Source organism: Citrus sinensis, chromosome 3 (genome assembly GCF_022201045.2).
Source record: "Citrus sinensis cultivar Valencia sweet orange chromosome 3, DVS_A1.0, whole genome shotgun sequence".
In the NCBI taxonomy this organism is placed as follows: domain Eukaryota; kingdom Viridiplantae; phylum Streptophyta; class Magnoliopsida; order Sapindales; family Rutaceae; genus Citrus; species Citrus sinensis.
This window is the reverse complement of record NC_068558.1, coordinates 37,362,371-37,384,371: the sequence shown is the minus strand read 5'-3', so window position 1 is coordinate 37,384,371 and position 22,001 is coordinate 37,362,371. Positions and strand designations below refer to the sequence as shown.

General features: G+C 34.2%; 2 protein-coding genes and 1 pseudogene across 3 annotated transcripts; all 3 read left to right on the top strand.

Moving 5' to 3' along the window:
- The first annotated feature begins 1,625 nt into the window (after positions 1-1,625).
- Positions 1,626-5,207, top strand: LOC102624611 (zinc finger CCCH domain-containing protein 48-like; annotated as a pseudogene).
- A 308-nt stretch (positions 5,208-5,515) lies between these two features.
- On the top strand, positions 5,516-13,301 carry LOC102624888 (uncharacterized CRM domain-containing protein At3g25440, chloroplastic). Of its 2 annotated transcripts, XM_025099455.2 has the most exons (6): positions 5,516-5,670; positions 6,028-6,364; positions 7,925-8,326; positions 10,393-10,764; positions 12,815-13,027; positions 13,155-13,301. In XM_025099455.2, the coding sequence occupies exons 1-5, from the start codon at positions 5,603-5,605 to the stop codon at positions 12,887-12,889; spliced, it is 1,254 nt and encodes a 417-aa protein (XP_024955223.2). In that variant the 5' UTR covers positions 5,516-5,602; the 3' UTR covers positions 12,890-13,027; positions 13,155-13,301. The 2 variants fall into 2 exon arrangements, with proteins under 2 accessions (XP_024955223.2, XP_006478718.2); XM_006478655.4 differs by lacking the exons at positions 12,815-13,027; positions 13,155-13,301 and having other exon boundaries at positions 10,393-11,019.
- A 1,151-nt stretch (positions 13,302-14,452) lies between these two features.
- LOC102625168 (probable fructokinase-4) lies at positions 14,453-19,726 on the top strand. Its single transcript, XM_052438113.1, has 4 exons — positions 14,453-14,978; positions 17,766-18,098; positions 18,798-18,914; positions 19,317-19,726. The coding sequence occupies exons 1-4, from the start codon at positions 14,568-14,570 to the stop codon at positions 19,491-19,493; spliced, it is 1,038 nt and encodes a 345-aa protein (XP_052294073.1). The 5' UTR covers positions 14,453-14,567; the 3' UTR covers positions 19,494-19,726.
- The last annotated feature ends 2,275 nt before the right edge of the window (positions 19,727-22,001 follow it).

The following is a 22,001-nucleotide window of genomic DNA, read 5'->3' as shown; positions in this document are numbered from 1 at the left end:
ACTCGCGTGGGTATTCACTAGCCGCGTTACTATTTTTTATTTTTTAAGTTACTTGATTTTCAATATTCAAGCATGAAATATTCAAGTTAAAATTAATATTACAGGAGCAAAGTTATCTACTGCAAGTCGCTATTGAAGCACAATTGTAGCACAGCTGGAACATGATGTTGCTCCCTGTTACATGATGGCTCATTTACCTCCACAATTAGCCTCCAGTTTGTCGCCGAATTTGTATGATTCTTTCCATCCCAGTTTGTGTAGCAATTATGTTATTTCCATTTCTGGTTTGTAGGATTATGCATATATATAATTAGGGTTGGCAAAACCCAGGTCTATTTGGGGTGTCACAATGTCCGGACCCCGTCTAAATGTAATTTTTAATTGCTCGGGTAAGGTTTTTTAAACCCGGCACCGGGCCGGGTTTTGGTTTTGTATTTTTAATATTATATATGTATAGATTTTATTTTTTTTATAATTTTATAAGTTTTAAATTTATTTCAATAAAATTTGTCATGAAAATACAAACTTTAAGTGTCTAAAACTTTAGATATGTTAATAGATGAGTCAAATAAATATAACTATTTAAAATTATATATATTATAATTTTTTTTAATAAAATCCGGGTTCCGAGCCTGATTCTAAGTTTATCAAGTAATGCTCGGGACCGGCCCAACTTCATACTCCAGTTAGGTATTACCCAGCTCACAACACCCAGGTGCGGTTCAAGTCTGGAGTCTGGACCGAGCAGGTATTTTTACTACCCCTATATATAACATCTTGCCATTGTAATAGAACTCAAAGAGGGCAAGTGACGGCACTAAGCTTTGTAGCCTTGTTCTGTTAAATAATTAATGTATTAGACCTAATCCTCATTAAAATTACTTAAGATAGACTTACACATTTAGTACTTAAATTGGAGAATTTATGTTGGATTAATAAATTTTATGTATTTGTTTTAATATTTAAATTTTAAACTCTCGTTTAATCCGATAAAAATTAGAATGGAGTATTTTATATGTATTTTAGGCAAATTTTATAATTTTATAGTTTGAATTTTGTAATTTACATTTTTGAGCTCGGGAACCTATCCATTGAGTACCAGTGCTGGTAATTGCTCAAATGCTCGGTAAACTTTTTTTTTTATAAAAAAAAAAAAATTGAAACCTGCGGTTGATAATTTACTTATTTTGCTGGTGCGGGTATGGTATTGGCAAACATGCACCCTACCCCACTTATTTTGCATGTGGTGAGTAATTAAGTAAGATTATTTATTTATTTTCTACATAAGATTTTATATCTGATTTAAGTTAATCCTAGCAGATTTCTAAATGTAAGTATCAATAGCATTTTGATAATTATGTATATATATCAATATTTTTAGTTGGTTTAAATAGGCCCACCTACAAAATAAATGACAAAGACTGAATTGACTTTTTTCTCCCCGAATATAAACGTAATTGACATAAATATACTGATTTGAAAAATTAATTTATAGCCGTTGACAACTTACGAACCGCCAAGAAATGGAAGCCACGTGGCATTCGCCCAATGCCTACTTCGTTTAGGAAAACGCGGGATTCGCAACACTATATATATCCTGGCAAAGCCAGAAACAGAACGCAATTAACAGAGCCATTGAAGTTTTACTTTAATTAATCTTCGAGGCGGGAAGAAAAAATAATAATAATTCAGTAATTCACAAACACGCGTCCCTTCACACAGTCTCTCCTCAATTTCAATCATTCCTTATTTCTTTCCTTGTTCGACGATATCAATTTGGTTCCTGAATCTAAAACAAATTTGAAAATTAGAGTTCGTCGTTTTGGAAAAATCTCAGGTTTGCAGCAATATCTCTATTAATCAATCAATGAAGCTTATGTCTTTGTAATTAGGGTTTCTTTATCATAATCTGCAATGATGATCAGATCCGACTGCGGTTATGACTCGACGTGTGTTAGCGTTAGGGTTCTTCTGATATCATTCATTCTCTCACGGTTACGGTTAGGGTTAGGGTTTTTTGCTGAGGATTTTGCTGTCAGATAATGATCGAGTTTTAAGCTTACCAAGAATTTGATTGTGGTTATGATTCGACATATATGAAGCGTTAGGTTTTCATTCTTTCATTTAGGTTAGGGTTATGGTTTTTTGCGGAGGATTTTTGGGTCAGAAGATAATGGTCGAATTTCAAGATCATCAAGAGTCCGATTCTTGTGGCCATCGGCCGGCCCATTCTGTATTTAGATTTTGGAATTCCTGTTAGTGTTTACCTTGCAATCACTTATATTTGGATTTTCTAATTGGAATGGAAGATCAAAGGATCGAAAGGTGGACCGTGCTTTGTTCTTCATCTTCACTTTTTGTTCTGATTTTGGATCTTCTGCGATGGGATCGTCGATTTTCTTTGAAGGAACCGTTGTATGCCTTGTCAATTAATTTCATCTCTGTCTCTGTCTCTCTCTTTTCTTGATCTATAGTATGGACGTTAAGGCATCCAAGAGATTCACAGATCAAAGAGAACGATCATTCTTTAATCCAATTAATGGACAAGCAGGAGGCGGGGTAGGAGGAGGATGGCCCACCAACAAAGTTGTATGTGTTTACGTTTTAGAAGGAAGGTGCAATCGAAACCCCTGTAGATTTGCCCACACTGAATCACCACCCCTGCCTATTAGTAACCCTAAGCTTGCTAAGAAGAGCCCACCTGGCTATAGTCGTCTTAAGAATAATGTATGGGTTTCCAGTGGATCAGAAGATAGAATTCTCCATGTTCGAAATAGAGAAAACCCTGGTTATACTGGTCCTAAGAACTCATCATCGGCTTCTTCTACTCTAAGTGATGAGTCTGGAGATAAAAGTACTTCTAACAGGACTACCCTGAACAATGTATGTCGCCATTGGCTGTTGGGTAATTGTGTAAGAGGTGATGAATGCCGGTTTTTGCATTCATGGTTTTGCGGGGAAGGGTTAACAATGCTGGCAAAGCTGGAGGGGCATGAAAAGGCATTGCTTGGGATTTGAAACTTTTTTTGTTTTTTAATTGTTATATGCAGTAGTATAATTCATCATTGATTGATGACTTTTGACCTTTCATTGACAGGCTGTCAGTGGAATTGCTCTTCCTTTAAGGTCTGACAAGCTTTTTTCGGGCAGCAGGGATGGAACAGTATGACTTTGGGACTGTAATACTGGTCAATGTGCTAGTGTGATCATTCTTGGTGCTGGGGTTGGATCTTTGATTTGCGAGGGCCCATGGTTGTTTACAGGCATGCCTAATGTTGTTAAGGTTAGAATAGAACTTAGTATATTTTGTCTTCAATTGACAATGACCTTCTTTTTATCTCTATCTAGTTAATTTTGTGCTCAAAAGCTCATTTTCTATGTGTTGGTGATTTTGCAGGCATGGAACATTGAGTCATCGGCTGAATTTAGCCTTGACGGACCTGTTGGTGAAGTCTATTCCATGGTTGTTGCTAATGAAATGCTCTTCGCTGGGGCACAGGTAACTAGAGCATATTTGATTATCATTTGGAGCTGACATGGTTTCTTCCCTATGGTTTGATATGTCATTGCAAAGTATTGGCACTTGTCAGTGTAACTAGGTTACATTCATCATTTACGATGAATATCTTAATGATAACATTTTGAAATCACAGTTGAGAATATCACTTTGAAATTTGGATGTTCACACCATCCCCCTGCATCATCAGTTTGTTCATTCATTGCTCAGAAATGTTTAATTGTTTTGGACATGGCAGGATGGTAATATTCTGGTCTGGAAAGGCATTCCCAACACCCAGAATCCTTTTCTAACTGGCTACACCCTTGAAAGGCCACACTCGTCCTGTGACATGCTTAGCTGTTGGACGCAGTAGGCTATGTTCTGGTTCCATGGATAATACGATAAGGGTAAGTTGGTCTTATACAGAGATTTACCAGCTATTCTTTTCTTCCTGCTGTTAGGGATGGTGTTTGTCAGGGAGTCTTGGATATCTGAGGATATGTTCATGTTATGTGGCACTGGCCCGTTGGCTTACTGAATATTTATTATCATATAATTATTTCAGTTTGCTTTGTCATTGCTTTCACACCTTTTATTTTTAAATTCTATTCTTGCAAATGGTTGGTATCTTTTATTGGAACTTCTGTTATATGTGTGATCAATCTGAACCCTTTCATTGTTTTCTTCTCTCTTTCCACCAGGTTTGGGAACTTGACACCTTGGAGCCTGTAATGACATTGAATGATCATACCGATGCACCAATGTCTCTTCTTTGTTGGGATCAGTTTTTGCTATCATGTTCGTTGGACCACACAATAAAAGTTTGGTTCGCTACTGGAAGGGGCAACTTGGAAGCTGCCTATACACATAAAGAAGATAATGTATGTTGAGTTTCTTTTGCTATATATATATATTGTTCCATATGTTTATTTGCTTGGCAAAATAGAAAATTTTGTTGATTATACAATGCAATGTATGTTGCTGCTAATATGCTAAATGCATTTTTCTGTTGCTGTATGGTCGGATGTGAATATGTATTGGCTCCTTCTTTGCCAAATATTGTCTTCGTATTTGCTTCATCGAATGCCATTTTTTAATTTTTTTATTGCTTCAACTTCCTGCTGTGAAAGTGCCCGGACACATCCCGTCTCACCTGTTTATGGGTTTTACTGTTTCATTGATTATTTCTAGTTTCTTGTTCCAGGGTGTGCTTGCACTTGGTGGGCTGAACGATCCAGATGGTAAGCCAGTTCTGATCTGCGCTTGTAATGACAACACCGTTCACCTATACGAGCTGCCATCGTGAGTCTCATCTCTGTGCTGAAAGTGAAATCCATTATCCATTTGGCTGAAGTTTCTTTCTCTCTTTGCTGCTGTTTAACGAAATTGAACTCTTTTGTGCCAGGTTTATGGAGAGAGGCAGGATATTTTCAAAGCACGAAGTTAGAGTAATTGAGATCGGACCTGATAAGCTGTTTTTCACCGGTGATGGAGCTGGGATGTTGGGCGTATGGAAATTGTTGGCAAAGCCAAGCTAAGAGACGTCGTGAATAATTATTATTGAGGAATAAAATATACGTATATGTAATTGCACGTGATTGGGCCAAATTGGTCAAAAACTTGTATATAACAGATGTTGAAAATTTTGGTTATTTGCGTCATATATTGAATTTTTCTTATTTAAATAACAATTCTTCAATTTCATTTTATTTCTTTGTAACACGATAACTATAAAAAAGACTGATGCAACCTAAAATTGCAAATGAAATTCATTTTAGTGTTTAATTATAAAGCCATAATAATTTCATGCTGTCTCATAAATGTAATTCATTCCAAATAAAAGTTAAAAATTACTTCAACTGGACGGCTTGCAAATCGTATTATGTTTCGAATTAATCAGGGTGGGATGTGCTTTATCACGTAAGTCCCTTCTTTTCACTGTTTTGTTAAATAATGTTATCATTATTCAAATTTTTATCAAAGAGGTCACCGCTGCTGCTTTGACTTTGATGAATATAAATCGGGACCAAAAGGTCCGGCCTGGGTTGAGGCAATTTTAAAACACCTGTTCTCATACTCTTGGCACACTGTTAATTTATTGGAATGGCAGAGGCGTTATTATTTCATAATCTTCGAAAAGCTTCTTCTCTTAACAAATTCCTCTCTCTCAGGTACTCTCTTGCTCTCAAATTTTTTTATTTAAATTTGATCATATACTAATGTGTATAAATTTGTTTGGTTTCTTTTCTTCTTCTTTTTTTTCCCGAATTCAACTAAATTCATTCGAACCGAAACCCCATTTTTTCTGTCCGTTGAAGCACTGAAGTTCTCTCATTTTATCATACATTTATGGGTTGTCAATTATCGTTAATTAATATCGTTTCTGGATTTAGCAAAATCTGTATGGATTATGATTGCAAGGATTCGTATGCTTGCTTTGCGTTTGTGTAATTGTATTGAGCAATACAATCTGTACGTGTAGTATTTACTGATTTCATCTGTGCGGTGTGATTTTCTGTATCTACTAGATCGATTTTGCGAGCCCCGGAATCAGTTCTGTGTCCATATAGTCACTTAGGTCCACCAAAACCGATAAATCCTTCGTGGGTTTGGAGAAATGTGAGTCATGGAGCTGTGAACCTGGTCATTTCGGAAGGAAAGCCTAAGTTTGAAACACATGAAGTTGACCCTCCTAAGAAGGAGAAGTGGCAGACCAAAAAGAGGTTCAAGTTGAAGAAGAAGAGAGAGAAGCAGAAGAGAAAAGATGCTAATAAGAGGGACCCTCGTCGGCTTACTGTCAAAGGGAAGAAGAAGAAGCAGAAGTTTGCCAATGCAGAGGAGAGAATAAAATACAAGCTTGAAAAGGTCAGTGTACCTTTTCGGAGAAACTGTATTTTGTTTGAAAGCTTGAGCTTATCTAAGCTACATTAGGTATTTTTAATAATATCTATCCCATAATTAACCTGATTTACATTGAGTAATTAAACAAACCCATCTACTGCAAATAATTAACCAAGCAGTTTTCTGCCAAAATTGAACAACCAGCCAAGCAAAATCATCTGCATCACTTGGCAACCTAAGTGCTCAAACGACACCACCAGGCCAACATAAACATGTAGTAAAACTGAACAAACCCTTTAATTTGGGGTCAAGGATGGACTAAAAACAATAAGCATAGGACATTTCATGAGTTGGAATTATGGCAGTGTAATTTCTGTCATTATTTCCTTATTATTATACCAAAACCACTCTTGCTTCTAGTTTATTATGTTTGGTTGTATACAAAGGTGTTTTGGTGAAGCACTTGATATTTTTTTTTTCTAGAATTTTATTTTATTTATTTTAGTAATGGCACTTAAAATGCTTTTGGAGGAATACTTACGGGGTGCTTTAGTAGAAAGCATTTTTCATAAGTTGCTTTGTTTTTCTTCAAGATTACTGTTTATGGCTTAGTTGATGGTAGATTAGAGGAGCTAAGGAAGGTAAAAGTATTAGCCTCTTTTGAAAATTAATTGAGTTTCTTACAATAACAAAAGTGCAGTGTTTTAGACATTAGTTATTTAATTATTTTGATGCTATTTCCCTGGGTAGGAGTTATCAGGTTGAGAGTTCTCTTGAAAAAGGAGTTTGGTCGTATGGGTTGAAATGAGACACTAAAGAGGGTCATCTCATCTCCATCACAATTAAAAGAAAGGTTAGGGGGTTAATTAGGTAGAATGGATGAGCTTGCCTGGTTGCAAACTAAATTCTTGAAATTGAGTGCAAGAGCAAATATTCCAATTTTATGTTGTTGGTCTGATTTGTTTGTTTGAGTTTAATCAATTTTTTCTGGATCATCTAAATACAACTGCCATGAAATCTCTGGGCCGAAGCATGGAAAATACTAGTTTCAGATCCTATTATGCAATTATTTTTCTTGTTTACATTAAATTCATTTTACAATTTATCGTTGTTGGAGGATCAACTAAACAATTTTGGGATGCAACCGGTGTGTTCAAACACACCATGTCATGAGATAGTGGGCGCAATTGAAAAGGAGTTCCATGATAGTCTATGTATTTCCAGGGGTTGAGTCACCACCTCCAACCACGACAGTCGCCACCTCATGACAAAATTGTTTACTGAGGTTTAGTTGTCTTTGTTGTGTGAATTTGTATATTAATCTCAGTGTCTTACATTCATTTCCTTCTTTAGCTTGTTGCATCCCAAAATTGTTTCAAAATCAAAATTCTGTTGCATGTTTATGATATAAAAGTGGAGAAAAAAATTGATTTTTTCTGAATGTGGATATTCCTCTGACTTTCATACACAGCATGCTCTGTTATGGATTTTTGATTGATGGACCACAATCTTGTTCTTAGTTGTTGGTAGTTGATCCTTATACATGTTTATATGGAACTTTCTAAAAAATAATAATAATTTCAGGCCAAAATTAAGGAAGCCTTGCTGATTGAAAGACTTAAGCGGTATGAAGTTCCAAAAGTACAGGGTCCTGTGGTTAAACCACATGAGTTGACCGGTGAGGAACGTTTCTATTTCAAAAAGATGGCCCAGAAAAGGTCTAACTATGTGCCGATTGGCAGGAGAGGAGTATTTGGGGGTGTTATTCTTAACATGCATATGCATTGGAAGAAACATGAAACTGTTAAGGTCTTCTGCAAGCCTTCTAAACCTGGCCAGATACATGAGTTCGCTGAGGAAATTGCCAGATTAAGTGGTGGAATCCCCATACAGATAATTGGAGACGATACTGTAATCTTTTACCGAGGGAAGAACTATGTGCAGCCAGAAATAATGTCACCTATAGATACATTGTCCAAGAAAAAGGTGCATTTTCCAACTTCAGCATACTCTAATTTTACTTGCATGTTAATATTATGAATAAAATTTCATTTTAATTTCTGATCAAACAATGAGGATGAGAGGAAGAAATTACACTGCCATAATTCCAACTCGTGAAATGTCCTATGCTTATTGTTTTTAGTCCATCCTTGACCCCAAATTAAAGGGTTTGTTCAGTTTTACTACATGTTTATGTTGGCCTGGTGGTGTCGTTTGAGCACTTAGGTTGCCAAGTGATGCAGATGATTTTGCTTGGCTGGTTGTTCAATTTTGGCAGAAAACTGCTTGGTTAATTATTTGCAGGAGATGGGTTTGTTTAATTATTATTAGTAGTTAGTTTCCATCCTTTTTTCACCCCTTCCAAAGGAACATGTAGTTCTTCACAACTAGGCATACATTCAGTTGCTATGAAGTGTAAATCTTGGTGGCGATTTGAACCAAATAAACCTAATATGATGTTAGTGCCCCCCTCCACCCCCCACACACAACCAAAAAAAAATTGTAAAACTATTATTAGTCATAAAAGAAAGCCAAATAAGAACTGCATTATCTTTGGAAATTGAACTCCTCTGTACATTTGACGAAATATAAGTGAAACAGAGATCTGAGTAAATGGAATACACAAGTTGCCTTTCATGCTTTGTAATGGAAATCTCAAGCTGGAAACACTAATCCCTTGGGTAATATAGCTGAGAGTACTTTCCTCAGCTTGTTTTGGATTAGGTGAGCGTGCACTAGCATACTTGCTCTTAGCAAATCCAGCTCAATTCACCCTCTGATTGGAGTTTGTCTCTCCAATGGAAAACTTTCTTAGTGTTTTCTGTTTATTTTCAAACTTATCTTGAGAATTACATGTGAAAGTGATTAAATCCTTAATATGAACGAGAATGAAAAAGCAAAACGTTCACAGAAACTGTTGGAACACACTGGAGGTCACCAGATGAGTGATGAAATTTTCTGGGAAACTTTTTGTTCCTCAATTTAACTATTAGATTATGGCCAGTGGCAACTTGCCCCATTAGCTTAGATAAGTATTTTCTAGAACCCGCCTTTATTGGTGTCAACATTGACACACCCCCCCCCCCCCCCCCCCCCACAAAAAAAAAAAGAACACCCCTCATTAGGTTTTCTTGCTCATAATTTAAACGGTAATAGAACAAAGGAGAGTAATCAATAATATCAAAGTATTACAGTCCTTATTTTGTGGAACCTAATGGACTAGTACAAAAAAAAAATGATTGAAAAAGGAAAAGCACAGCCCAACAAAAGTCCCAGCACAAATTTCTATTTCCTTTTTCGCCAACTCAGTCACCATCATCCAAGTAATTAGCAGAAAGGCTGTGACCTGCCGACTGATGTGGGAAAATTAATGTTAATTTGCAAGAAAATTGCAAAATGCATCAATATAGACGAGCCTTTTTGTTCTAGAAATAGCGATTGTGCTGGTAGAATCTCAGTTCTTTTAATGCAGTCTTCAGATTGGAGCACATGGTATGGTGGGGAGATGCAAATGAGCTCTGTGAGTAAGAGCTTGTTGATTCATGAGGTTGAGTTGGATGAACTTATAAATTCATTGTTTGACCCTCGCTTTGCCACGAAACAATCCTTGGCAATCCTTTATTTTATTTTATTTGTTAAACCTCCAATTGAAAGATGCAAGATTCAGCATTATGTCATGGCCCTAATGTGATGAAGGATACTGGAAAAAAGAGGAGTGGCAAAAAAGAAAGTGGAGGTATTAGGATTTAGGAGTGCTTTGATTTAGTTTTCCTTTTTATTCCCCTTGATCTCTGCTTTGGTTGGCAAGCCAATACGTCCATGCAAAACATACAATGAAAGGATTATCTCTTAAAATTGAAAATGAATTCCTTTTTAGTTTTATCTTTCATTTTTCTCCCAATTCCTGCACTGCCAATGCCTAATTCTATTTTATGCATTCTGGTGTAATTATTTTTCATTTCCTTTGATGTGTAGTATGGTTTATTTGGTGAACGTTGGAATCGATATAGGAGCATTTTTGCTCTAAATTTAAGTTTGCATTTCCTTTGCAGGCACTGGAAAAATCAAAATACGAGCAGTCACTGGAGTCTGTTAGGCGCTTTATTGCCATGGCAGAGAAAGAATTGGAGCTCTATTACAGGCACATAGCACTTTATGGTGACCCAAATAATCGGAATCCCATGTCAATCATGGACAATCCGTCTAAAGTTACCAAGGAATCATGGAAATTCAAAATGGTGGAAAGGAAAAGCCTAGACTCCACCTATGATGCTTTATCTCCAGGTGCCTCAGAGGCAGAAAGTGATTCCACTGATCAAGCACTATCAGAACTTGATGATTATATTGAAGACGAGGGCTTATCCACAAGTGAATCAGATTCTCAAGATGACAGCTCATCTGATTTTGACTCTAAGGAAAGCCAAGTAAGCTCTTCTAGAGTGCGAGAGCTCTCCTTTAATATGTCAGGTTCATCATCTATGTCTAAAACCTTATATGATTCTAATAATCAAAATTTCATAGGACGAAATAGAGACGTCAAAATTTAATTCAAAAACTCATTTTACTGGCCTAGGTTGGTTTGCTCTACCTAATTTTTTTTTTGTTAGTATTTTTGTATTCTAATTCTACTAATTGAGTATTATTGTAAATAGCAGATTGTCTTCATGTGATGTTTTTGTTCATTGTCTACATATATGATGGGAAGAAATTATCTAGTTCAGAATCTTGGACCAGATAAGTACTCATATAATAGGGTGCCGTCAATTACGTGAATTATGATTTGAATCAAACAAATTGCGTATTCATATTAATTTTGAATAAGAATTGTGTCCTTTTCAACTATTATGGGATCATTTTGTTAAGGCCTAAGAATTAAATTTGAACTTTGTAAGGTTAATTATTTTTCTTTTCAAAAGTATTTCATTTTCATTTTCATTTTATTCCTTTTTCTTTTCTTTAAAAGTTTGTGCGTGGCGGCCTCACCACTGTACTTGTTGTATCTTGTTTGATATTGCTCTTGATTTTCTTTTTGTCCTTCTACATTCTCTGTGGATGATGACAGAGTGTCTCATTTGCAAGTTGTTTGTTTGTAGCTGCTTTTTGACCTCTACAACAAAACCTCTCTTTTAACTTTCCTATTTTCTTAATTAATTGTTTTGCTCTCTCTCTCTCTCTCTCTCTCTCATTTGAGTATACTTTATTTATCTAAGATTTTATTGTTCCACCACACTTTTTCTAATCACATAAATGGATTTTTAAAAAAATGATACAATAATCTTTATGGAATTTATATAATGCAACACAGATTTACATGAGTTGATATTCTGAAAATGATGGAGATAATTGTGAACCGTTAAAAAGAAAATGAACCTAAAGTTGCCCATTTCATTTTATATTGAGAATTATAATATTCAGTACACATATTGGGAAACAATATTTGAGTGCTCGTAGGAATTTATACCCAATTTTTCCCCTCTAATTTGTAAATAAGGAATTACTGTAAGAATAAAATAAAATAAAATAAAATAAAAAAGAATATCTATCTTATCACAATTTCTCCAAAATTATCCTCCAGAGTGATTATGGACCCAATTTTTTTTTTGTACTTATTGCTAGTGACTTGGCATTTAACTATGAAGGTCTTGCCATATGATACGAATTTTTCCTTTTCTCATTCCTTCACGAGGTGACATTTCATATTAGAGGATCAAAACACACTATTAAGACTATGATGCCATAAAAAAATTGTCAAATTTCGTCGTTTAAGGCCTGAAAAGAATATTTCAAGTTATTTTTTCTAATTTTTTTAAAAATAATTGGATTTTAATCTTTTTATCACGAAGTTGGTTCTAAGTTTTTTTTTTTTCGTTTTAGTTAGTTATTATTTTATTATGATCAAATATATAGAGTTTGCTTGATTTTGTAAGTTAGAATTATTTAGGTATAAAAAAAAGTCCAAACCCTAGCTATTGTTTTTTTTTTTTAAATGAAAAAATTTCTCTTTTGAGTGTGTTCTTTTCTATTTGTTGCTTTCACTCCATCAGAATTCTTTAAATATTTTCAATTTAACATTTTCATTTAAATACAAGATATTTAAAAAATTTCACATATCAATGTTGGACACTCAGAGGTACTTTTTAACGTATTGTTGCATCTTATGGTAAATAAATTTATAAATATGAAAAAAAAATGAATGTATAATGAAAAACTTGAGAAATGTAACATAAATTTTAAAAAATTTATAATATACAAAACTTATATCTTGATAAGATATAGTATTATTCTAATTTCTGCCTCATGTATTTTAGATATGATAATCAAATATCTTTATGGTAAAAGAATTGGATAATATTGTCTTCCTAAGGTTAAGGAGATATGGTGGGTCAAATTTATCAATTACAAATCCAATACAAATATAAATTAAGAAGATTTTCTCATGCATCTCTTTTCGTGAATGCATTGACTTTAATGTAGCTTCAATTCCGGGAAGATTGGTGTGGATTTGCAAAAGTGAATAGCTTCGCATCAAATCAATCAAAGGCAGGCTAAGGGTTTCTTTCGATCATATGAGCTACAAAATATCAAACGAATTTAGGAGGAAGTGCTTATTCTAAAGTGCTTTTTGATTGCGTCGCCCAAACTCACTAATTAATTGCTTGTTAAAGATAAAGCTTCGATTCTTAGAGGGTAAGTAAGGACCTAATTCTACTCACTTTTATTTTCTTTTATTATTATATTTCATAGTACATTTTGTTAAAGAAAAGTTTATTGAGATTCGCATAATTGAAGGTGAACTGGGATACAAAACTTTCAGGTTTGAGATACATAAAGATGAGGGATTCTTCAAAATTGGGTGGAAGTACGTGGAAGCTAGTAGGGGTTATTTTTATATTAATTTTTTTTTAAAATTCTGCTTAAGTGTGAGTAAATTTATTAAAAAAAAATGGTATTGGAATCATTTTTCTAAATTATTAATTTGTATTGTTAATGAAATAATTTTTTTATATCAGCCCTTATCGATCTAAAAGGCGGCATGTGTGACCATTTATCAAATTAAAAGAGAATTGATGTCCTTTTCCATTCATTAAAAGAAAATTCTAAATGTTACATCCCAATGAAGGAACTCACCTCCTTGAAAAAACTTGTAATAAAATATTTGTCTTCATAGTAACACGGGGCGTCAAATTAGATATAGTTAAGTAAATTGCCTTCATTCTTTAATAACTAAATTGTCTTTACGTATTATTATTATTTTATTGCAAAAACTAAAATAGCAAAGATTTTGTCTCCACCAAGTACTCATTTATGTAGGATTTTTCCTTTTTTTTTTCAAAGTAATGTTTCTATTTCTGTATTTGTTGCCTTTTGGAGTAGGGTTATTGGTGTCTCCCGATTTCAAACAAACTCATCATTTTCTTTTATTGTTTTTCAAGGTAATAACTTGGGCAAAAAAATTGAAAAGAAGACTTCGTACATTTTTTTAAATATTACATAGTAATTTTTAAAAAAATAAAGTTCTAAATAGATTTGAATTGCATTAGAATAAATTAATTGAAACTACTTTAAAAGAGAGAGAAAAAAAAAAAAGAGTTTCTTGCAAGCAACATGGTATCTGCCGATTTGGCAAATTGTAAGTTTGCAAAACAGAATGCACTAATCATGAGATATAGTGCTTGTTTGGTATGCCAGATTTGATTGGATTGGATTGAATCGAATTGAATAAGATAAAATTGGATTGGATAACATTAAATTATCTATAATACTATATTGTGTTTGGTGCAACATTAGACTAAACTATAAATAATCATATCTTTTGTTTGATATAATGTGGGATTGTCTAGTAATTAATAATATTTTTTATATATTAATTTATTAAAATTATCTTAAATTTATTTTAAAACGATATGAAATATAATCTAATTAAATCAATAATTATTAGTAAATTTATTAAAAAAATACAAAATCTTTCCCTATTGTTTTTTTTATAGTTAACATATTATAATTTATAAACTTAAATTCCTCGTCGTAAACATAACAAGAATATCATCAACAATTATAGGAAGAATATTGATCTATAAATTAAAAAAATTATTTATTATCCTGTGAACAGTGATTGGCTAAAATTATAAATACCGCTTCCCACTTGCTTCTTCGTCTATCTCTGTCATTAAACTCTCTCGGAGTAAACTCTCTCTGTTCAATATACACCGTTTCGATTTTCGTACAAATGCCGACAGACGGCGCCGTTTCATCCTCCTCAGGGCTGATCGTCTCCTTCGGCGAGATGCTCATCGACTTCGTCCCGACGGTCTCCGGCGTCTCCCTCGCCGAGGCCCCGGGCTTCCTCAAGGCCCCGGGCGGCGCCCCCGCCAACGTCGCCGTAGCCGTGGCTCGCCTCGGGGGCAAGGCAGCCTTCGTCGGCAAGCTCGGCGAGGACGAGTTCGGTCGCATGCTCGCTGGGATCTTGGAGGAGAACGGAGTCAGCGCTGACGGCATCAACTTTGACCAGGGTGCCAGGACTGCCCTTGCATTCGTGACCCTGCGGGCTGACGGCGAGCGTGAGTTCATGTTTTACAGAAACCCCAGCGCTGATATGCTCTTGAGACCCGACGAGCTTAATCTCGAGCTGATCACATCTGTACGTTATTTTTTTTCATTAATTTTTTTCAATTCTGTTTTTACTTTTGTGATCTTTTTCTTTCGATCAGTCACACGCCGTGCGAGGAATCCAGTCACTCACCGTGATAGTGGATCCCACTTAATTTCTTTTTCATTCCCAATTTCTCGATCCGGGGCTGGATTTTCTCCCTCGGGTCCGAGCTGAGCAAAAAGTAAATAAATAAATAAATACTGAATATTGGATTTTTGCAACGGCGGCGCTAAAATCACCTGTTGGCCTGTCAGTTAATTGTGTCTGTCAGTTGATTGTGTCACAGGCATTGACTTAAAGACACATATTCAGTTAATTTTCTGTTGATCCCGCTAACGTCATCGCAGGCGGGTCCCACTTGAGGAGTGAATCACGACATCAAGTGGCCGTTGTTGAATTTCTAAACAGAAAAGCTGACTGTGATCATTATTCTTTTTTTGGGATGAGGAGTATACCGGTTTAGGTGCTAACGTCACGTGCGCCTGAGCGAAAAACTCCAAAATCTCGACACGTCAGACTTATTAGTGTGGGACCCGACATGAGTCCTGTATCGAGATCTAAGGTGCGTTTGGGATTGAGGGTAGGCCGTAATTTTTAAATTATGTTGATATAATTTTTCACTTGTATAATATAAAATTTATTATATCTTTAATAATTTTATCAAAATTATTATTTAAAATTTATATTTATTATATATTATTAACTTTTATTTCATAATTATAATTTTTTTTTCACAACAATTATAACTTAAAAACTACCGCACCTCAATCCCAAACGCAACCCTAATCTTGTAGTTTTACCCACCACCTGGATTGCGTTATTAAATCGTGGGTCCTTCGTGGACTGTCTTTGATGGATTGGACTCGTGGCAGTAGCGTGGCATGATGACGTCAGCAACTTTAAAAAAAATTAATTAACCATTTTAGTTCTTAAACGCTCAAAACATCAGATATTTTAAGATAAAATTTCAAACACCAAAACACCACAACAAACCAGGTGATTAGTAAGGAGAGTAATTACCAAACTTTTTATCCCGATTTCATGATGTATGTGATTAAATATGGTGTATATTATGTGCAATTGTAAGTACCACTTTTATTTCGAAATTGACCCCTAATGGTTATTATTTTCTATTACATAAAGCACTAAAATACATACTAAATTAGAATTAGTTACTATATAAAAATTTTATTACCAGTTAAGGGACTTAAGGGTGATTTGTTAAAGGTGATGGATATTACATAACTAATGCTCATCACCACTTGTCTAATGTACTAGATAATGATAACTTATGGAAGATGGGGTCTAGGTTGTATTGCATTCAAATACTAGTCATATTTCAAATATAATCATTTAATTTTTATTATTTAATAAATTCTAAATTTGTTAAATATTAGTTTATATTTATATTTAAATAAATATACTAATTTAAATAATAATAATAATAATATAAGATAGTAATAAACTGAAATATCTAATGAACAAATGATAGTACTTTATTTTATTTTCATTACATAAAATCATTTTATTATTGTTATACTAAGTAAAAATAAATTTATAGATTTTATTTAATCATTTATTATTTACAAACACACTAAATTCAAAAATAAATTTAAATTAAACATTTATATTCGACATAATTATCCTATATTATAATAACTAACATATAGAAATAAATTATATTATAGTATAGTAATATTAATAAATAACATAATATTTTATTATTTTATTATTTAATAATAGTTTACTATTAAATCATTTTGATTATAAATCTTAATATATAATATAACATGTTCTTTTAATATATCATTTTGTTCTATACTTCAAATATCGCTTAAGTGTAATCGATTTACAATATAACATGTTCTTTTAATGAAACTAAATTCAATATAGTTAAATCCTATAATGTATACCATATTTCAAAAATGATTCGACTTCTATTTGTTGCTATCAAAAGTGTTAATGTACTACGAAGAATCGAATTAAAAAAAAAAATTAAAGTTAGTCCAATTACTACCTTATTCTATTAAAAAGATTTTAATTTATTTTACTATAATTGGTTCTATAACTTTAAATCCAATTTCAAAGTGAGTTCAAATTATATTATTAATGAATGTACGTTGGTTCCAATTGTTCTATACAATTTTCTTTCCCTTTTTTTTTTTTTTTATGAATCTCAATGGGATGAGGGAAGTTTTATTAAATTAAAAACATAATCAAATTTAACTAGTCATTCAGCGTTTTATATTATTATTCGAGTTACATTATGTTTTGATTTCTAATTAAAATTGTTATATTCTTAATAAATTAAACCCTCGGCCGTGTGGATATTGATTCTGTTCAATAGGGCGTAGAAGATGTATTGTTAACTAAAAATATTATTATTTTTTTGTTAATTACAAGGAAAGTTTTTTAATTTTCCAGTTTAATAAACCCTAGATCATTCCCTCTTCATTTTCAACATTTTTCGCTTTACAAATCATTTTCAAACCGTCTCATCCAATAGCCCACCACTTAAATTAACATCATCCGTGGAATTCAAATTCAAGATATCTAACGGTTTCGGATTAGTCAGCCGATAACTTAGGAATTGCCTTAAAATATTCATGAAATATTTGTGTTTCAATGCCAATATTGACTTCAGTAGGAGCTACTTTTTGACTAAAATCCTCACCCGCCACCTTGCATTCGCGTTTCACACGATTTTGTAATTTTATTTTTCGATTTTGTTTGTGTTTATTGTTTATTTTAATTTTATTTTTCGTCTGCGAGCAGGCCAAAGTTTTCCACTATGGATCAATAAGCTTGATAGTGGAGCCATGCCGATCAGCACACTTGGAGGCAATGAAAGCAGCCAAGGAAGCAGGAGCCCTGCTCTCATACGACCCCAACCTCCGGCTGCCGTTGTGGCCCTCGCCGGAGGAGGCGCGTGAGCAGATAATGAGCATCTGGGACAAGGCGGAGGTGATCAAAGTCAGTGATGTGGAGCTTGAATTCCTCACCGGGAGTGACAAGATTGATGATGAATCAGCATTGTCGCTCTGGCACCCCAACTTGAAACTCCTTTTGGTCACCCTTGGTGAGCATGGCTGTAGATACTACACCAAGGTAAAAAAAACAATATATATAAAACTTGCCAGCTAAGCTGAATTCAATTTCTTTATTTAGTTGGATTGTTAGTTGAATAGATGAAGGTTGCTTAAATTTTAGACTTTTAGCAGTAAACAGTTGGTATGGTGGTAGGTGTGATTCGTTTTGATAAAAAATGGAGTAGACCCACTTGCACCCAGCTGGGTAGTCACTTGTGAATTTATGATTTTGTGGGCTGATTTTAGGTTGCAAGTACTAGAAAAGTTTAATTCTCGGAAAAAAGTAGACTAATGAGGTGCTGGGGAAATTTGAAGTTCTGGTTAAAAGTGTTTATTGGTTGAAGAGCCATTAGCAATAGGTGGTGATGTCTCTTGGCTGATGTTAAAAGGACAAGTCCTGTTGTTGTTTTTCAAGTTCTTTTTCCTTGGAACCGAATCTGCTTGTGGAAGTGAGGAGCCCCCACCCTCCAACTTGAATTTTGGTGAAATATTTTATCTTTATTTTAATAATATTAAGGGTGTGTGGGTAGAATTTTAACCCCACCTTGAAGTTTTAATAATCGAAATGGTTTTGTTTGGACCATAGATAGGTTCACTTCACTATTAGCATATTCAATTCTAATAATAAAACAGTATTATAACCTTATGTTACTACCCCTTAGTGTGGAGTGGGAAACTATACTCTAATTAGTCTTCTTGGCTTCTGTGAAAATTGTAGAGTTTCAAAGGAGCAGTGGATGCTTTTCGTGTGAAAACAGTAGATACAACTGGCGCCGGTGATGCATTTGTCGGTGCTCTTCTGTGCAAGATTGTTGATGACCAATCTGTTATTGAGGTAACTTGTTCTCATATATATATTTTTTAATTACACAAGACTATTGCTCAGCTTACAACATATTACGTGATACTATAACTTATATTTACAATCAGACAATTATTGGAACTAATTTACATCAACCATTTCTAAGATTTAAAGGACGTCAACTCCACTCACATTTCGAGAGAGAAAAGACTATCTTCACTCAAATTTTGAAGAAGAAAATTAAAATTAAACTCACACGATACTTTTAGTGGTTCGAACCACAGTCTTCACACTTGTGAGAGAGTAAGTCTAGCCACTCGGGCAAGGCCGAGTGATTATTCTCATAATTATTATAACAATTGCTATTTATTAATCTTGATTTTAATTTTAAGGTAATTTATCCACTTTTGGTTTTTTTTTTTTTTTTAACTCCAGGATGAACCAAGGTTGAGGGAGATATTGAAATTTGCAAATGCCTGTGGAGCCCTCAGTACCACCAAGAAGGGAGCAATTCCAGCTCTACCCACAGAGTCTGAAGCTCTCGCCTTACTCAAAAGGAGCACAATAATAGACAAAATTATGAGTTGGATTTTTTTTTGGTTTGTATTTTGAATTTTCTTTTCGTTTCTATATAAGTTGCTTTGAAATTCAATGAAAGAAAGGGCTTCTTCTAGAGCTATCAAATTTTCTCTGCCATTTCTTGTTTTACAATCTTTTTTTTTTCTTTTTTTGGGTTCTTTGTTTCAATGTTTGGGTTACTTGTCTTTCCCTGTTTGTAACGATGGAAGACTTGTGCTCCAAGGCTTCTGCTCTGCTTTAGTGAATAAAAATATCGTTTCTCATGATTGCCATCTCATCAAAAGGGCTTGCAGCCATCATTTAAGGAGCTGCCTTAGTTTTCTTCGCTCGTTTCTCATAAAAGGATCCCATAAAAGGACGACCTAAGTGGGGAACATGATATTGAAGAGGGAAAAATGTCCATTAAAAATGAGATTTGAAATATTTTCTATGAAAAGCTTAAAAAATGAAACGTACTTTAAGATGGTGTGTTGATTCATCTTGTATTGCATTAAACAGCCTTGTTGTTTCAATTTTATAGTCCATTTATCCCTCGTGTGATCAAGTGCGGACTAGGGAGCTCTCTTCTTGGATGCAAATGCTAAATGCCGTCGGCAAAATCATTGCTGTTACTTCACACTTCCCAGCAATCCAAAGAAATGATTTTTCTTTCTGCTGAAGCCCTCTTTTGAATCAAATCTTTGAAGTGGTTAATCTTATCCCTTTCCTTTTGTAAGAATATTTTTCAACTCATTCTAATAAGATAAGACCCTGTGGTGTTTGGGTTACTTTTTTCCTACAATCGTTTTGTATCTGTAATATTTAGTCATATTTTATATTTTCACCGCCCTTCATTGCTTTGTTTCAAGGCTAGCAACATGAAAAGTGCAAAATTTTCCATGCAATTTTATTCATTAGAAGGGAGCATTCATTTACCTTCATCCGCAAAGTCCTACTTTGATTGCATTTTAGCCAGAAACATCTCTGCCCATGGCTCATTGCTTCCCTCCATGCTCAATTCACAAGGCACAGAGAAACTGTTAAATATTTTTCACATGGAAACAGATGTCAGCATGTAGTAAATAGATAATAATATCTCAAAACCCGTTAAGCAAATAAATCATCACTCAATCGCTAACAATATTCTGCTTGTAATAACATCCCTGCTTTCTCTTAAGGTAATTAAACTAGTTTTTGTATTATCTCAGTCCAGATGCATATGCCTCTCCCATATCTGACAATCAACATTGATAACCAAGTGCACGTCACCATAGATTCTTCTGAATAGCACGTCAATGAAGAATCCTATAACTATTGACTAAAACAACAAACACAAGGAGAATCATATTAAGATGAGCAGTGAAACATATTCAGTCCCTTTCAATTGCAGTACTGCACAAGTGGATCACTTAAAACCTCATATCTAAAATATTTCCTCCAACACCTCCATACTTCACCTTGGAGGCACAAACAGTGTGGTGCCTTCAGACATTCATCTTGATGCATCAAGGCAAGATTTGTATGTCGTTACATCTATTAAAAAGAGGTAAACCATTAAGAAAGACAGTGCACCAAACAAGCCCCACTTGAAGAAAATTGATGCCTCAAAACCCAAAGAATAATCGAGATGAGGCAAGAAGGTTATCTGGCATCATCAGATGGCATGTACTCAAGAAATTCAGCACAACTGGAATCATATTTAGCATATTTGATGGAAATACTTTCAGCTTGAGATTGACCTGATTAGAGAATTGTACCCTTCCGCAGCTCTCAAGTTGCACTAGTAAGTTGTACTGATGACAATGTGCCACATCATGGTGCATATTGAAATAAATTCCATCACTCTGCTAAAGTCAGCAAGTATACACCTTAATGCCAAAATATGCCCAACTGGATTATAATAACTAGACAATATGAAGGAAGCTTAAGTGTTTTTATATATGAAAGGCACACTTGCATTAGCAGTCATACCAATGATCTTCGCAGACTAATTTTGGCTTACTTGCCTACTTTTTAGAATCTTAATTTAGGAATAAACTATCAATCTGTCTACATATATTTGACCTGAAACACAATCGTTGACCTCTCTTAAAAGTTTACTGATTATTAAACCGAGGACTGGTACAGGATCCTACAATCTTGTAGTGAAAAAGTTATGGGATATAACATCCCAAGTATGTGACCCAACCCTACCCCTTTTAAAAACAAGGGTCTTCATATTTTGTTTAGACTAAATTCTACGAGCTAAAATTAAAATAATAAATGTTGCCTCATCAGTTCTTCTGGCGTAGACTCTTTACTCGAGGGACCATTCCTGCGAAGTTCAAACTTTGACATCAGACAATTATTAACTTTAGAGTCAAGGAAGATCATAAGCTACTACTTGTCAAATGTTTGATGAAATAAACTTTTAAGAAAATGTTTGATGAGGAAACTGTCATCTTTGGGTCACTAATATAAAATTGAGCAACAGTTTTCTGATAAATCTAACAGTTTTTTATAGATCAATTTCCTGAGCACATCCATGAAACGTGATCTCCTTTCTTTCAAGGGAAAGATTGA

Bases quoted from the DNA above. Each gene is read 5' to 3' on its own strand.
- LOC102624888 (XM_006478655.4), top strand. From the start codon at position 5,603: ATGGCAGAGGCGTTATTATTTCATAATCTTCGAAAAGCTTCTTCTCTT. The intron at 5,671-6,027 runs GTACTCTCTTGC...TGTATCTACTAG, and splicing joins AACAAATTCCTCTCTCTCAG to ATCGATTTTGCGAGCCCCGG. The intron at 6,365-7,924 runs GTCAGTGTACCT...TAATAATTTCAG, and splicing joins TAAAATACAAGCTTGAAAAG to GCCAAAATTAAGGAAGCCTT.
- LOC102625168 (XM_052438113.1), top strand. From the start codon at position 14,568: ATGCCGACAGACGGCGCCGTTTCATCCTCCTCAGGGCTGATCGTCTCC. The intron at 18,099-18,797 runs GTAAAAAAAACA...TGAAAATTGTAG, and splicing joins GCTGTAGATACTACACCAAG to AGTTTCAAAGGAGCAGTGGA. The intron at 18,915-19,316 runs GTAACTTGTTCT...TTTTAACTCCAG, and splicing joins ATGACCAATCTGTTATTGAG to GATGAACCAAGGTTGAGGGA.